The sequence below is a fragment of the Cheilinus undulatus genome, linkage group 18 (assembly GCF_018320785.1).
Source record: "Cheilinus undulatus linkage group 18, ASM1832078v1, whole genome shotgun sequence".
Lineage (NCBI taxonomy): Eukaryota > Metazoa > Chordata > Actinopteri > Labriformes > Labridae > Cheilinus > Cheilinus undulatus.
In genome coordinates, this window is record NC_054882.1 from 25410251 (window position 1) to 25426037 (window position 15787).

Consider the following 15787-nt stretch of genomic DNA (forward strand, 5'->3'; position numbering starts at 1 on the left):
GTCGGTGACGTCAAAACATGGCGGAACTGTGCTGCCCACGGGACAATTATTGGGTCAAGATTTATTTTAAGTAGTTATTCAGACATTAATCAGGTACGCTCAAGGTTAATGCACTGCATGCGTTAATGTAGCTTCAGCCCGCTTCTGTACACTATTCTGATCCTCAACCGTTACATATCTCACGAGAGTCAGCGCGCGTTTGACGGAGAGCTCCGAGTGAGCTCGAAGCTTCCACAAGCCGGAAGAACACAACCAGCGAGGAGGTGAGAAAACTGAACGCAGTAATGTCAGAAATGATTATTTCAACTAAATGAAGTGAATATTTGATTATTTTCGACATATATGTTTTATTTGAATTTGAAATATATAAAAAAACTGAATTACGCCAATGTTTTTTTTTTTGCCAGCGTAACCGTTAACCAGTACAGGGTAGTTTCCCCAGAGTTCAGCCCTTTAATGTAGCATATGTTAGCCATGCTAACGTTCAAGTTTACTGCAGTAGACTGTTTAAGCTTTCTGTATGAACGGGCTAAACTAGAACACACGCATATCACTCGCACAATGAATACATAATAGTTATGTCATCTGTAGGACGTGGGCACAGTTACCAGACATTTTGCCTCAGTTTGCTACAGAAGATGTGGCTATGATGATTGTTTTGTTTAAATTAACGTGTATTATAAGTATACTAGTAGGTTTAACATTAGTGCATTTGCACTAGAAGCCTACTGGACTTTACAAAGTTCAGCTACGCTATATTGATACTTCAATTTCATTTTCCAACACCAACAATATAACTTAACTAATGCAACAACACTAATCTTACAATACTGTGTGTAATGTAATGCACAGATAGGGTTAATTTCTTAATCAAAATCCCTTACTTTTGATATTATAAATTAGAAGAAGAATACACCTTTGTACTGTCATTCCCTCAAATCAGATTTCCAGGGGCATGCTTTTTAATGTCATTTTTCTACTTTATATTAATTTTTGTATTGAGGGAATGAAATTGTTGTATTTTGACACAAATACATATAAAAAAGGGTTGTGCAGTTGTAAGGTCAAACACGGTTGGGGTAATACATCTATTATTTCGCCTACTCACTTTTTAACAGTTGGCTAATGCTATGGTAGCATGGGGTTTTACAGGTTGTTCAGCAGGTGGTGCTGTTGAGACAGTGAGAAAAGAAAAACAAGAGAGAGGGGCTGAGAGGAGTTAAGAACCCATAACGTGTTGTACTGTTATTCCTTTCCACACATCTTTTGCTCAATTTATCAGTCGTAGTGATATTGCAGGCTTACTTAAATTAAAAAATCTTCTCAGTCATTACTAACTTCTCTGTCATTATCACATATCTAGTCATGAACATGTGATGTGGGAAATGCAAAATGTTTATGACTATCAGCATCCAATTAAATCATAATTAAGATTGTAAAGTTTTGGTCAGATTGGTGATGGTTCATTCAACTTATAATCTTCCCTTTCCCACACTTTGGGGTGGGTTTTTTTTGCACAAGGTACACCTAAGATCAAGCAAAAATCTGAAGGCACACCATATTCATATCAATACAAAACAGCCTCTTTAAAACTTTCTACAGTATCTTTTTATTGATATATGATTAAGATAATGGCTCATAAATGTATTTTACATTAATCAGGGCTCATTGCCCATAAAAGCACCACGACAGCTGAAGAACTCATGATAGAGGAGCATGATTGTAATTACCGGTCAGCTTTATCAGCATATCATAGTCAGATCTTGTCAGTTATCTTTACAGAGACCAGAGAGGATCTGCCTGGCAGGTTTATACACTTTTATAACACTTTTCTCAGCAACTGACTTGTTAAAAAAAGCCAACTGTGGCCAACCCAGTATTGTTCTTGCTCTTCTCTTTAGGCAGCTTTGTCTTTGGAAAAAACACCAAACCTTTTACAGATTCTGACGAACTTCTAACTAAAAAAAATAAACCAGCAAGTAACCACTCATTTGTTTGACGTGTATAAAACTATATCACCTAAGGAAGTTAGATAAAGGTGGGTAATTTCCCTAAAGTACTTTAAACTTTCATACAGGAAGTTAATCATTAAAAATAAGACTAAACAATACAGGACGTCTGTTCTAGTTCTCCTTTATGTTTGCTGAAAGGGCTGTTTGCAATGTCATACCTTCAAGGTCCCTGTTCTAATGCATTTATGCCTTTAAGGCATCATGTTACTTTTTATTATTTCAGTATAATTTCTATGACTGTAGAATTTTGTCAAGGCCGACAGCTGCTGGGTTTTACACAGTTATTTAAATGTTGGTATACTTTAGTCATCATGGATTTGCAGAACTCTGTAGTTAAGCAGTATGACATGAGAGGGAGTGCTGTTGGGCTGGATGTCTGCATTGCTGTGAATCAGTTGAAGGTACAAGGCCACAGGCAGAGAGCCAAGGATGATCCAGGAAGGGCTGCTATTCAGTGCAACACTCGAATTCTAATGTGGTATTGCTCTCCAACACATGCATATAAAAGAAAACGGTACAAAACAAAAAATTTTGTGCTCAATTTTTGTACATTTTTTTGTGTTCTATTTGATCTTGGAAATCAGAGGAAGTTTCAGTACCCTGAGTTACCAGTTTATAAGTTGAAAGTGCCAAACTTAGGTGTGATAGCATTCAAAACACCAATATCTGACCTCAGTGGACAAATAAACACAAACCATCAACTGAAACTGGCCTGTTGATAAGCAGTCGAAACATTCTCCTGCAGAGGCACCAGTTAGTTTAATCAGGACAAACTTTATTTGCTGGAATGTTAATTTATTCAGACGCCTTGCTGAGGCAGAGTGATGTTGCACTCTATATCAGCACTCGTTGAATGCCTCTTGTCCAGTCAGACTGCTCCAATGGTCCTAACTTTTGTGTATACTTTTAATAGCATACAGTTGTGGCTATATTGTCTTCAGCTCACCTGGTGTCTAACGCTGTTCTCTCACAGGGAATGGAGATAGACTGTCAGCCTGAGGAGGCCATCGTCACTTCATTTGATGAGGATTGTGTGGAACTTGGTGACGTCAAGGACATGAGACTAGAGGCAGAAGCAGTGGTCAATGACGTTCTTTTTGCTGTCGCTGAAATGCACGTGTCACAGAGTCTTAACAGTGCGTCGGATGTGGCGTACATAAACGTGGAAACCAGAGAGGGAAACCGGTACTGCCTGGAGCTCACAGAGGCAGGACTGAGGGTAAGAGCCACAAAACTTGACACCGCATTGTTTCTTGTTTTGTTACTTAATGGATGCTAAGTTTGGGAATCTATCCGTCACACAGGTGGTGGGCTATGCCTTCGATCAAGTGGACGAGGATTTGAGCACCCAGTATCATGAGACTGTTTACTCCCTGCTGGACACACTGAGTCCCGGGTACAGGGAGGCCTTTGGGAACGCTCTGCTCCAACGGCTCGAGAGGCTGAAGCAAAATGGACAATAAAAATATAAAGGACCAAGTCATTCAAAAGTGGGTCAAATGGAACAGAAGCTGAGGATGTGGGTGTATTTGGACATGAGTCATCAAATATTATTCTAGCATACTATGTGACGTTTGCCTGCCTGTCTGCCACCACAAAGCGGGCCTGCCTGCCCTATCTTCTGCTTTCTTCTGACATTCATACCATCGAATGACTACATGTTAGTTTAGGGATTGGCTGTGCGGGGTCTGTTGCAACAATGTGTTGTGGACTTCACTGTGGAAAAGATCTTCCTGCTCCCACATGTTACAGCTCTGTAACTGTGAGTTCAGCACCTTTTGTACTGATGAAAAATGATCTGAGAAAGCAGCAGCACGTTTTTACAAAGTATTCAGTCAGTTTCACTCTCTGCCCTGCTTGCACTAAAGCTCAGAACTGCTCAGATATTAACAACCGGTTTGTTGACAGCAAGTGGGAGATGGCCAAAGCTATAGTATATCAGCTTCAGTCTTTTAAACTGCCTTAATGCCTGACTTTTGGTTAGAAAAGTACAAAAACTCCTTTATTTATCCTTGTTGAATCTTGTGTTGACAGATAATTTATATTATATTCTGCCTTTGACTAAGCTGGCTCAGTATTCAGTACCAAGTAACACTATTTTGCTTTTCTCTCTTTTTTTGAACTACAACTCAAGCTTACACTTCAGGCTGCTGCTGTATCCTTGTGGGATAAATACTTTTATTTCTATTGTGGTTAAATTTTGGTTCATTTTGTTGTGCTGCTCAGCATTTGTGGGACCTTTAGAGCCGCTTTACAGTGTTGGTTTATAGTACATGTGACCTGGTTATGATCCTGATACTTCAGTGTTAAGATATCTACTTTGAGAAAACTTGCTCCATTTGCATTTCTACTGTTATTCCTTGCTGCTGGCCTTTGCTCAGACCAATAAAGTCTTAAAAAAGATGTCGGTTTCCTTTTTTTACACCATATGAAAAATGTTGATGAAAGTCTCACTAGAGTTCACTTTGGTCCATGGTTAGGTCTGTAAGCAGAGACTTGGTCCCAAATAGTAAATAAACATGTGCTTGCATAGTGCTTTTTAAGTCATCTTACTACTCAAGTTGCTTTTTTCACAACAAATCATACTTACCAACAGCATAATCCCAATCACATGCCACTGATGCAGCAGTTGGAACAATGAGGGCTTAAGTGTCTGAAGAAGACAGGGATTTAACCCTGATTAAACAGGTGAGAGACGACTTACAATAAGTGAAATGGGGATCACCTGAGTGCAGTGAATGTGTCTCATATTGTCAGTTTTCCTGGCTACCATGACACCATGAAGACAAAAGAACACTTCAAGCAACTCAGAGAAAAAAGTTATTAAAAAGTACAAGTCAGGGGATGGATACAAAAAAGTTCCAAGGCACTGAACATCCCCTTGAATTCAGCTAAATCCATCATCAAGAAATGGTGGGGATATGGCACATGTAAATCTGCCTAGATCAGGCCTTCATCACAAACTTAGTGACCATGCAAGGAGTCTAGAGAGAGAGGCCACCAAGACACCTATGACTACTCTGAAGGAGTTACAAGCTTTAGCAGCTGAGATGAAAGATACTCTGCATACATCAACTGTTGTCCATGTTCTTCACAAGTCAAAGCTTTATGGTAGAGAGGCACAGAGAAGCCACTGTTGAAGAAAACTCGTGTTAAATCTCACCTAGAGTTCGCCAAAAAGCATGTGGGAGACTCCATGGTCAAGTGGGACAAAGTTCTTTGATCTGATGAGACCAAAAAGGTGCTTTTTGGCCATCAGACAAGATGTTATGTTTAGCAGACACCAAATGCTGCACATCACCACAAACTATCCCCACTGTGGTGGGAGCATCATGCTGTGGGGATGCTTCTCAGCAGTTGGCCCTGGAAGGCTTGTAAAGGTAGAGGGTAAAATATTGGAAAACCCAGGAGGACAATCTTACTCAGTCTGCAAGAGAACTACGGCTTGGGAGAAGATTTATTTTACAAGACAATGTCCCGAAGCATACAGTGAAAGCTCCACAGAAATGGTTTAAAGACAACAAGTTGAATATTCTGTAGCTCTCTAATAATGTGAGAGTAGCCTTTAAACTGGAATCAAGCAAATATATAAAAGCAAACAAACAGCTAGCTGTCATAGAGGTAAATTAAAAATATTTTCCACAATCTGGATTTGCATAAAAAACTTGAAATGTAATAATATATGTGTGTTGTTGACCAAATGTCAATTTCAACAAGGCCAAAGGAAGTGAAAAAACCCTGATTCAACAGAAACCTCAAATCATACACAGACAGTATCACTTGACAAATATTGTATTTTCTAGACACACAAGAGAAGCATTCTTTTAGCTGGAAGTTAAACACCAAGGGTCAGGTCATATGCCTTGTTTGACTCACTGACCAGCTATCATAGAATGTAGAGAATGTGTATATCACTGTTTCCAGCAGTGGAATGCTACAAAGGTATGCATTTTTTGTGTCCATTTGCTTATGACTTAAGCATTTTAACGCATGCCAGTTCATAAGAGAAATGCTGTGAATATACTGTACTTCATCGATTTTAAAGCTTCAAGTTCCAGACATACAAAACATGAAGTTATAAATTATTGGCTCTCGTCTGGTGGATTGTGGGGTGGTTTTCAGGGGTTTGGTAATGTGTGTGTGTGTGTGTGTGTGAGAAAAATTGTGTTTTTGCCATTATTTTGGATGACAAATCTGTTTATTCTTGATGTGTTTCCTTCTTGAGACCTCTTTTTCTCTCTCTCTCTCTCACAAGTCATCTTACATTTCAAATTACAGGACAATCTGTGACATAGGGCTCCATCCCCAGAAATACATAAACTAGTACGTATGTATGGGTCTCACTGCTCCTTGAGGTACATGAAGTCATCACGATACATGTCCACTCAGATAAAAAAGGCCATCTTCATCTGTAGACTGACAGCCATCCATTTCATTGTGTAGACTTGTTTGAGTCTTCACCGTTAGCATTATTTTTTTACAATTGACAGAGGTATCTTCTCTAGATCTCGGGAAAACAACCGACATGTTATTTGTTAAAATAGAGCAAAATAAGTTGTCTGCATGCATTTTTTGTTCTATGTAAAGGTCCAAACATTTTTCCTTGAATAAATTTGAATTGTTAAAACTGTGGATATTTGAATCATGAGGTGATCGGTTACACCCGTAAAAAAACACTGTTTGGCCATGTGGCATGTTGGTTTACTGTGCATAATGACAGTTGATTATGATCTGGATACCTTTGCACATTTAACGTTTTTCCTTTACTGCTCGAGCAAATCAGTTCAAGAAAGATGCCCATTTTCCTTTTTCTCATGATGAAAACATTTGGGGCTAAGGTTGCCTGTAGTCTGAAATTATGTTTGAAAAAAGGGTAAATCAGGTGGAAGGAAGGGATATGAGGAGAGTTTCTGCTAAGTTAAAACAAGATACTTTCAGACTTGAGTACATATTAGACTTTATTAAATTTAATCATATAACCTTTTTGCATTTCAATCTGATAAGTCTCAGTGGTACAAGATTAGTAAGAAATATTACAAAAGTTTAAGTACATTATCAATCTTTAGAGACTACACAGCAGCCAGTAAGACAAGACATTTGCGCTAAAGTGGAATATAATTCAGGGTTATTAATCACATCATTTTACATCCACCACTCTTAAAAACTGACTGTGAGGAAGACTGCAGCCATGATTGCGCATTTTTAAACCAGTTTCAGCAGGACATGAGGTGTAAAGGAGGCAAAGTGTTGCAGACCAGAGAGAGACATCTTAAAAATCAATCTGATGGATTTAAAATGAGATCTCCATTCGCTCAGTCTTCTTGTGGTTTTTAACTCAAAGTTGAATCCCTTTTAATAAAAAATACGGCACATTTAATTTAAGAGTAACTGCTGCAGCTTCAGCTCACAATCTGCACCGGGAACTCGATGCAGAACAGGTCCTTTTTGTTGTCGTCTCTCAGCTCCCACTTCACCACCAGCTTTATCTGAAAAAGCAGAATAGTAGTCAGTGAACAGAGGGCGAACATCTGCAAATTTAAATCTTTAAAAAGGAAGTGAAAACGTGTTACAATGTGGATACTGATACTGGTTAGTTTTCTTGGAATGTAAAGAATTTATGAACTGCTGTTTTGGTTCCCAGTTGTTGAATGTAAAGTACATACATTTATTTTTTACCTTTGCAAATTTGCAGTTGACTCAAGTGTATGGAATTCCTACCATCTGGTAATAATACAGCCTGACTTATACACCAGCCTCAAATCTTAGTGCAGCCCTGAAACTTTGCAGAAGCCTGACATGCACCTCCTTAAAATGTAACCATGATATTGGGACCCTGGGATCTGGTTAGCTGGGTAGCATCAGTCTGTGTGCCAGTCTCAGTGATGCCTATAGGCACGTTGTGTGCCTTTCTCTTCTCTTGTAGAGAGTCCACCACATCGAGTCCAACACATTGGACTGAAAATTTGGTGTGGCAGCTTTCATTGCTCTGCATGGGAGAAGCTCTATAGGTTAAAGTTTATCATCTGCAAAAACTTGAATTTATCAAAAGGAGGTTAAAAATGGCAAATGCAAAAACAAGTCTTTTAAAAGAAGTTCCAATAAACAGATTTAAAGACCGTTGTTAGCCTTTTGTTGGACAGGACAGCTAAAGGGAGACAGGAGACCTAAAGTTCTGGTTCCCCTGGCAGTGAGGGGAGCCTGTCCCAAAGCCTGCTGCTGAATTTTCACCCTCCACCTCAACCAAAAGGAGCTTCATTCATGTTAGAGTTCACTCCGTACAGGAGTAGTTGTGATGAGGGAGTCACTGTGTACTCCAGTGAGAAAAATGGCTGCAGAAAACATCTGATGTCTCATCATTCTCTATAACCACAGTATAATCAAGTATTACTCAAAATTTGTCAGCTTCAAGCCCACAGCCAGTCTAATGGGAGGGTTTATCCCTTTAAAAAAAAAAAAAAGTACATCTTTTCACAGTGACTCTTCTGATTTGCTGTTTATTTTGATCTCCAGCCACACTGTACCTTATTTGCACACACAAGTTCTTAACACAATCATTAGTTTGGACGGAGGATCACAAAAGCTGTGCTTTTTTTAAAAGATAGAGTATTGAACTTATTACATTTTAAAATGCATCAGGTACAGTAAAATCATGTAAAGCCCAACAAGGGGGTCTACACTTTCTGCCAGTGAGAAAATGGTATTAATTTGACTTTCACAAACAATACAAGCAGTAGCACAGAGCAAGTGAATGATCCCACATTGCATCTCAAAACAGCTATTGCATTTTACTTTCAATTAAATCACCTTATAATAGTCAACCTGGTTGTAGATCCATCCTTGTTTGAATGGAGTTGGGTGAAGAGCTAGGGCTACATGGACCTTAAAACCAAGATTTTCCAAAGGCACAGTCCACACCTAGTGCTATAGGAAATCTCCCAGACTGCCTGGTGAATCCTTGGCAAAATTTGAAAATTACAAAATCAAAATTAAATTTCTCACTACATTACATTAGAAAAGTCTGGCATTGCCACCACATCCATTTCTGTAACTACAGTTGATGAAAACTGATGACTTATCAGAGGCTTGAAGGGTCGTCAGATTTCACTGGGGAAGATTTAACCACAAGCTCCTGTAACTCCGTCTCAAGGAGCACTCAAACAAGATGTGGAGGCAAAACTTAAGGAAATGAGCCCAATATTCTGGGCTCTATAGCAGATCTACTCTAGTACTCCTGTATTTTTTTTCCACTTCTATACTGAAAGTTCCAAGTCAAATGATCCAAACACAAGGTTACACATCTAAAAAAAAAAAACTGTCCACTAATTTTCCTCTGAACACTTTTCCAGAGGCTTGTTGGAGCTGCAGAAACATTGAATCATAAAATAATCTGACTTATAGATCTGAGATCATTTATCGGCTTATTGTACTGATGTCACATTTAGTACTTACTGCAGGATACTCAGTCTTCACGGGAAGAGTGTTCACGTAGTGATACAACTGCTGCGGCTGGATGGGACACTGGATTCCAGATTTGCAGCCATCCTCGTTGGGAATGGGGAAGGGGACCGGAACACCAGCGATAACACCGTGAACCACCGCCGTGCTGGTATCACTTTTAACACCTACATCACAGAAACAAAAAATAAGGCTGTTAATTCAAAAGTTCAGAAACTTTACCAGTGATGTTCTGATTTTTTGGAAAGCATTTTAAAAAGCCAAAGCCCCTCACCACTTGAGAACGTCACATTGACGCTGTAGGAGCCTCCTCTTTTGAGCTGGCATGGCTGCGTGGGGCACGGGGTGATGTCAACCAGGGACACTGAGGCAGAGGTAGAGCCTAAAGAAAAGCACAGGTACAGGGAGTTTTTGATCAAGATATTTCCAAAGATGTCAAATTGTTGTTCATGGTTAGAAAACTTTTAAAGAGTGGAGTTTGTTTTTTTTTGTTTTTTTTTTTAAGTGATGCATCTTTTTCTGCCACAAACTTTCATAAAGGACTTCCCTTTTTCACATCTCAGAGGAAAAGAGGTTAAACATGAAAAAAAAAAACACTTTTTATTATACCTTTAAGATATTTTTTCACAATTTTGACACTGGGTTTGTAAAGAAACTGGCTCTTTGTTATAAAACTTTTAGACAGAAACAGGAAGGTAATAAAAGGTAATTTTTGGTAATGTTTTACACAAAGATTTAGCTTTTCTCAGCTTATGCTGTACTGCATACATCCAGATCTTTTTTATTTCAACTACACTTTTGGCTTTTGTAAGTTACGGAATGTGCAAAACGTAATCATACATAAAGTTTTGAAACTTATTGTATATTATTCCAGATGTTTTCAGTCTTTAATAGCAGGATAAACATTATAACCAGCCTGTCAACGCTTATTTTTTCCACCTTTATCCAAGACAAAAACTGTTGGGTGTCAAATGCATGAGTGAAGTCAGAAATGTGTTAAAGTAATTTAAAAGCATTCTGAGGGATTTACTTTTGGATTTAGCATGCAGATTATATCGTTAACCCCAAATTTTTCACATTCCTTAATTGAGCTTATTTTAAAGTCATTTTGACCCAATTCGTTTTAAAATCTGAGTTCATAAAGCAATGACTAAAGGTGCACTGTAAAACTTTTACACAGCCATTGTCACGAGGGTCTTAGTCAGCTTTCATCTTTTTCCTGAGGCTTTTTTAGGGGAAAAACTTCCACAGTGGGACACAAAAAAGTGCTGACACAGCAGAGACACTTGAGGTGTATTTAGGGAAACGAAAGATCCAGTTTTTTAAAAACTCGGCACAAAGGTCACGATATCCAGGTGTTATTTGGAGGCTTCAGCTAAAGACCAGTATGAGTCACTTCCTCGTTTAGCTGCAAGCAAACACGGCAAGAGAACAAAATGTTTCAAATAATAATCTTCACTTAAAGGCAAAGCTCGATTACAGATATAAATATTAAATCCCCGACAGTGACTGCATTTCGCACCTTAGAGCGGCAACATAATTTAGACTCACCACATCTAAACATTTTAAGATGTCACTAGCTCATGTCTTTTACCAAAAACCACTAACTTTTATGTACTGTATGCCATTTTAACAGTAATCCACCAACTCATTGTTTCATTATCTCTATAATGATCTACAAAACCATATTTTCCCTGATATGAAGACATTTAGGGGCTTTTCAGGTGCTCGTCCCTTGATTTTGGGGCCATAAATCTTTTAAGGAACTTTCTGGACAGAGTGTTTTTATGCTTTTTAAAATTTACTCTTGAACCCCTGCTTGTAAATCAAGTCTTCATCACTTTAGATTCCTCAGAGATACACATCATATTTGGTGCAGAACTAAAACGACTTCACCTTAATGGTAAAACTGCCCATGAGGATCTCCTTTACTCTGCTGCCCTAGGTTTAGACTCAACAGTATTTGTCACAGGACCCTGAACTTTATAGCTTATAGAGGATAAAGGCTTCCATGTAGACATCTGACCTCGCAGGGAACTCTCTGAACTCACAAACCACAAAGATAAGTGCATGTGGAAGTAGTTCATGTGCAGGTATTGGCTAATATGTCAGATGCCAATATTTGGGTGGCCAGAGGTGAACTTTACTATTAGGCAAAGGAAGGAAAAGGTTTCTAAAATGACCAAAAAAACCCAGCCATGACTAAATGACATTCAGAATTAAAAACAAAATACTGAAAACTGAAGACTGCAAAAAGAAATTTAGAATGAAATATGTTAGACTACTGGAAAATTATATATCTTATTTTCCCAGACATCCTCATGTCATTGCGGTGTGAAGACTGATTAAAGAAGAGGTAAAAAGCAGGTCTTTCTTTGATAAATAAAAATTTAAAAAGGGAGAAAAATGGTTGTGCGCCCTACGCCCCAAAATTATTAAGTCCACCACTGAGGGTGACATTAGTAGAGGCACAGAAGACTTTATTACAAGAGAAACATTCACAAGATAAAAGCAAATGCAAAATCTTTGAAAATCGACAAAAATAAAGAATTTAAATCTGCGGCTCTATGAACACTTTTAATGGAGTAACGGGCACGTTAACAAAGAAATAAAGCATTTTAATTCAGAAACTCACCGCAGTCTTTGAATTTCACCGGATCCGCACAGGTGAACCCCATTAAGCAGAGCAAAACGACCAAACCAGTTCTTACGTCCATGTTCCCTTCTTATCGTGTCACCCTAAAACAAAGAAAAGGGAGAAGCAGAGCCCATGAGACCAGGCTGACTTTAAGCAGTCAGCATAAATTGTCAAATCATATGACTTCGTGTTTGTCCCCCCCAGAGCCGGAGTACACCACAAAAGAGCAGCAGGGAGTACAAAGTTCACAGCAACGCGGAAGAAAAACACTTCGACCACCTTACTCTGTGGTAAACAAGCCAGTTAGAATAAGACGTCTTTTAAAATCAGTAAACAGAGGTTAAAGAAAGTAAAGAAGAACAGTCTGTACCTTTGACGTGCTTACACCAGCAGCTAAAGTGGAAATGATTAGTGCCTGGCACGTTTTATTTCGCTTTATCACGAGATTTTAGTAACGCCCATTAGTAAACACCCCTGTTGTTTGCCCGAAGTAAAGCCTGACAGGAAACTCCCCCAGCGTAAACATCGTATGTTTTCTGCTTTGATTACAAGAAAAGAATATTACGGAGTCCAAGCGCTATTCGTCGTTAATCCACCCATTTATGTGCATGTGTAATGTTTTGGTTCTTTTTCGAAGCAGGACACATGATTTAAAACTTGTGCCTTACAGGCAAAACTGAGGTATAAAAGTCGTTTTCACCCACATAAATTCCTTGCGATTGGCATGTTGACTGACGAAAGAGATGATCGTATCAGGGCGCGTCTAACTGACGCGACAATTTTAACCAATAGGAATGCTATCTGTCTGTGATGACGGTTGGGGGTGGGACTTTCCTACATCTGTTATGGAAGATGTCATTCGCTACAAGAGCGATGATAACTGCGTCAAAGTCAAAAGTATTGAGCCTTGCCAGGTAAAGTTCATCATCCATACATCTTTAACATAAGTATACATGTCTCTGGAACATAAATATATAACGTAAAGGTGTTTAGTTCACTGCATGTAGAATTTGATTGGTTGTTAGCAAACCTAGCCTACTGGCCATGTTACCAGCTAGCACTAATGCTATTGACGTCTAAAGTCCTCTGCTGTCATATGATGCAGTGTTTGTGTTTTACAGGGCATCTCATCTTATCAACAATACCAATGTGGGCCAACAACTACCGCGGCTTCTACCAAACCCCCCACCCCTTCAGGCAGCTGGGGTCAAGCGTTTCAGCACCTCAACACAGGAGAAACAAGAGGTGTCAAATCCATCTGAAGATAGAGTCAATCTGACTGAGTCATGTGTGAAGGTGAGCAGACACACCATACACTTTATTGGGTCTGACAAGACGAGATAAAACATTACGTTTTAAAGAAATAAATGAGAATTGATAATACCTAATGCTGTTCAGACACTGTTATCAAAGCTACTATGTTGAACTTTTGGCGCCCTCCTGTGGACAGATAACGAGTCATTGACATGACATGCATTTTTTTGTGTCGAATCTGTGATTTGCTTTTGAACAAAATCATGGCATATATCAGTTTATCCTATGACAATGACTTTGTTTGAATATTTTTAGTTTATTCAAATGATATAAGTAATTGCATATTTTGGTATCTCTAACCCTGAAAATGTCATGTCGCGTGACTGAATGAATGAACAGTTTGTTGTGGCTATCAAAAATGGATTTTAATTGTGAGAAATTCAAAAAGTACTTTAGAATTATTTTATGGTTGAAATCTTTGAAATAAAAAAAAATATTAGAATTAATCAGATGGTAAGATCATCAAAAAACTTTTGTCTGGGAATGTACAAGTTCTTAAATGTGAAGCTGGCTTAACTGTAATCATGGGTATTTTATTTTAAAATGAAGTGATGAAAACAGATTGTAGCACAATTCATCATCCATTTAACTCCAGTTAACACTTGTGGGTAAGTAAAAAGGTTTGCAGGTCCTTTTCAAGTAAAGATAAAACATTTACTTCCAGTGACAGGTTGGCAGGTGCACTTTCCATGTCAGATAGTACAACCAATTTAAAATAGCACTTTAAATAAATAAATAAATAAATAAATATATATATATATAAAATCTTCTTTTTAACAAGGATAAAAGTAGCAACATGTGTCAAAGTATTTGCCTATTTCACTTGAAATTTGTTGCAAATATCAGGTAGTGCAACCGCAATGAATGCAGCCTTATATGTCATTGATCTGTGCAATCTTGACCTGTAAAAAAAAGCCCATCTATTTCCATTCAAAATCTCCTATTGTATTTTTTTCTAATGTGAAACTTAAGAAGAGGCTGTTTTTCTTTTTTTTTTAATTTGCTGTTGCTGTAATTTGCAAGTTGACACTTACCCCATGGCTTTACAAGCGTCAATACAGAAGTAGTCAGTGTTGAAGCAGATGGTTTTATCTGCTGTTGTAGGTCTCAAAGTATCATCAGTATTAATTTCTGCCTGTTATATGAGGTAGAATACTGTATCCCAATCTGAAATCCAGGACCCCATTGAGGTGTCAGAGCAGAGGTCTCTAGCTCTGAGGTAGTCAAAATTAGATTTGCACATAATTACTAAAATTATGGTAATACACTGATTAAACAGTTTATACACATGTCTTCAGGTAGGAAAACCACTTGTACACCTATTTTCTTATGGGTTTATAAATTAAACAATTATAATCAGTGTAGATGGTGGGGACTTTGGGGCTCCAAGGAAAGAGAATCACTGAGCTAGAAGCAAGAATCTCCTCATGTGTTCAGTCATTTTTTTGTGTGTGTTGTGCCACCTTCATGCTGGTTATATCCCTCTCTACCACAGAGACTTGGTGAAATCATGGGGAAAGGAGAGTACCTGAGGATACATGTGGAGGGAGGAGGCTGCTCTGGGTTCCAGTACAAGTTCTCAGTTGATAGTAACAAGAATGAAGACGACAGGTAAACTACCACTCATCTTGTTTAGACATTGTTTTGATCTTGCCCCTGTTCGCTAATCCAATCAAGTCTGCCCCCTCCCCTCTGCTTTGTGTTTCAGGGTGTTCGAGCAGGGAGGAGTGGGAGTCATCGTGGATCAGGACAGTCTGGAGTTTGTGAAAGGATCCACTGTGGACTTCAGCCAGGAGTTGATCCGCTCGGCCTTCCAGGTGCAGAAGAATCCTCAGGCTGATCACGGATGCTCCTGCGGGAGCTCCTTCTCTGTCAAACTATGACCCTACTTCACTGCAGAAATGTTTTTACTACCCACATTTAACAGCTTATGATGTGACACCTGACACATGGTCAACAAGAACAGAACGTTAAAAGATTTAAAATATTTAAAAGACAGACTTATGGATTGCCTTTAAAAGTACATGCATGCCTCCTAAACTGGAAACTTTGGGTATTACATGATGAAAACCATCTTTGATTGTCTTTAATTCCTGTTTCAATACGCCAATAAGTACATCTAGTGTCACAACTAGCTTTAATGAAGACTGCATTTATGGCCACCATAACTGTCATTTGTTGTGTATTTCAAGAACACAGGGCTCAGTGGAAAGGTTTGTATCTTCCCTTGTATGTAAAAATGTAAATAGGCTATATGGATGAATAGAAAGCTATATTGTACTTGTTTCATCTAAATTAAAATTGATTGAATTTTAGATGTTTCCTCCCTGATTTCAGGTAATTGTATGTTAATTTGTGGGTCTGAAAG

At 38.5% G+C, this 15787-nt stretch overlaps 3 protein-coding genes across 3 annotated transcripts; 2 read left to right on the forward strand and 1 right to left on the reverse strand.

Moving 5' to 3' along the window:
• Positions 1 to 17: 17 nt before the first annotated feature.
• LOC121526051 (gsk3b interacting protein) lies at positions 18 to 4415 on the forward strand. The gene is made up of 3 exons (XM_041812336.1): positions 18 to 263; positions 2986 to 3231; positions 3317 to 4415. Exons 2-3 carry the CDS (start codon positions 2989 to 2991, stop codon positions 3473 to 3475), a joined length of 402 nt encoding a protein of 133 aa, XP_041668270.1. The 5' UTR covers positions 18 to 263; positions 2986 to 2988; the 3' UTR covers positions 3476 to 4415.
• Positions 4416 to 6957: 2542 nt separating this feature from the next.
• On the reverse strand, positions 6958 to 12564 carry LOC121526781 (NPC intracellular cholesterol transporter 2-like). The gene is made up of 5 exons (XM_041813524.1): positions 12476 to 12564; positions 12103 to 12206; positions 9742 to 9849; positions 9462 to 9634; positions 6958 to 7498 (listed from the first exon to the last, which is right to left on the reverse strand). Exons 2-5 carry the CDS (start codon positions 12182 to 12184, stop codon positions 7412 to 7414), a joined length of 450 nt encoding a protein of 149 aa, XP_041669458.1. The 5' UTR covers positions 12185 to 12206; positions 12476 to 12564; the 3' UTR covers positions 6958 to 7411.
• Positions 12565 to 12914: 350 nt separating this feature from the next.
• isca2 (iron-sulfur cluster assembly 2) lies at positions 12915 to 15734 on the forward strand. Its single transcript, XM_041812840.1, has 4 exons — positions 12915 to 13019; positions 13227 to 13401; positions 14915 to 15030; positions 15128 to 15734. The coding sequence occupies exons 1-4, from the start codon at positions 12916 to 12918 to the stop codon at positions 15300 to 15302; spliced, it is 570 nt and encodes a 189-aa protein (XP_041668774.1). The 5' UTR covers position 12915; the 3' UTR covers positions 15303 to 15734.
• Positions 15735 to 15787: the final 53 nt, after the last annotated feature.

Bases quoted from the DNA above. Each gene is read 5' to 3' on its own strand.
- LOC121526051 (XM_041812336.1), top strand. From the start codon at position 2,989: ATGGAGATAGACTGTCAGCCTGAGGAGGCCATCGTCACTTCATTTGAT. The intron at 3,232-3,316 runs GTAAGAGCCACA...TCCGTCACACAG, and splicing joins TCACAGAGGCAGGACTGAGG to GTGGTGGGCTATGCCTTCGA.
- isca2 (XM_041812840.1), top strand. From the start codon at position 12,916: ATGACGGTTGGGGGTGGGACTTTCCTACATCTGTTATGGAAGATGTCA. The intron at 13,020-13,226 runs GTAAAGTTCATC...TGTGTTTTACAG, and splicing joins AAAGTATTGAGCCTTGCCAG to GGCATCTCATCTTATCAACA. The intron at 15,031-15,127 runs GTAAACTACCAC...TTTGTGTTTCAG, and splicing joins AACAAGAATGAAGACGACAG to GGTGTTCGAGCAGGGAGGAG.
- LOC121526781 (XM_041813524.1), bottom strand. From the start codon at position 12,184: ATGGACGTAAGAACTGGTTTGGTCGTTTTGCTCTGCTTAATGGGGTTC. The intron at 9,635-9,741 runs GTGAGGGGCTTT...TCTGTGATGTAG, and splicing joins CAATGTGACGTTCTCAAGTG to GTGTTAAAAGTGATACCAGC. The intron at 7,499-9,461 runs GTAAGTACTAAA...CTGCTTTTTCAG, and splicing joins TGAAGACTGAGTATCCTGCA to ATAAAGCTGGTGGTGAAGTG.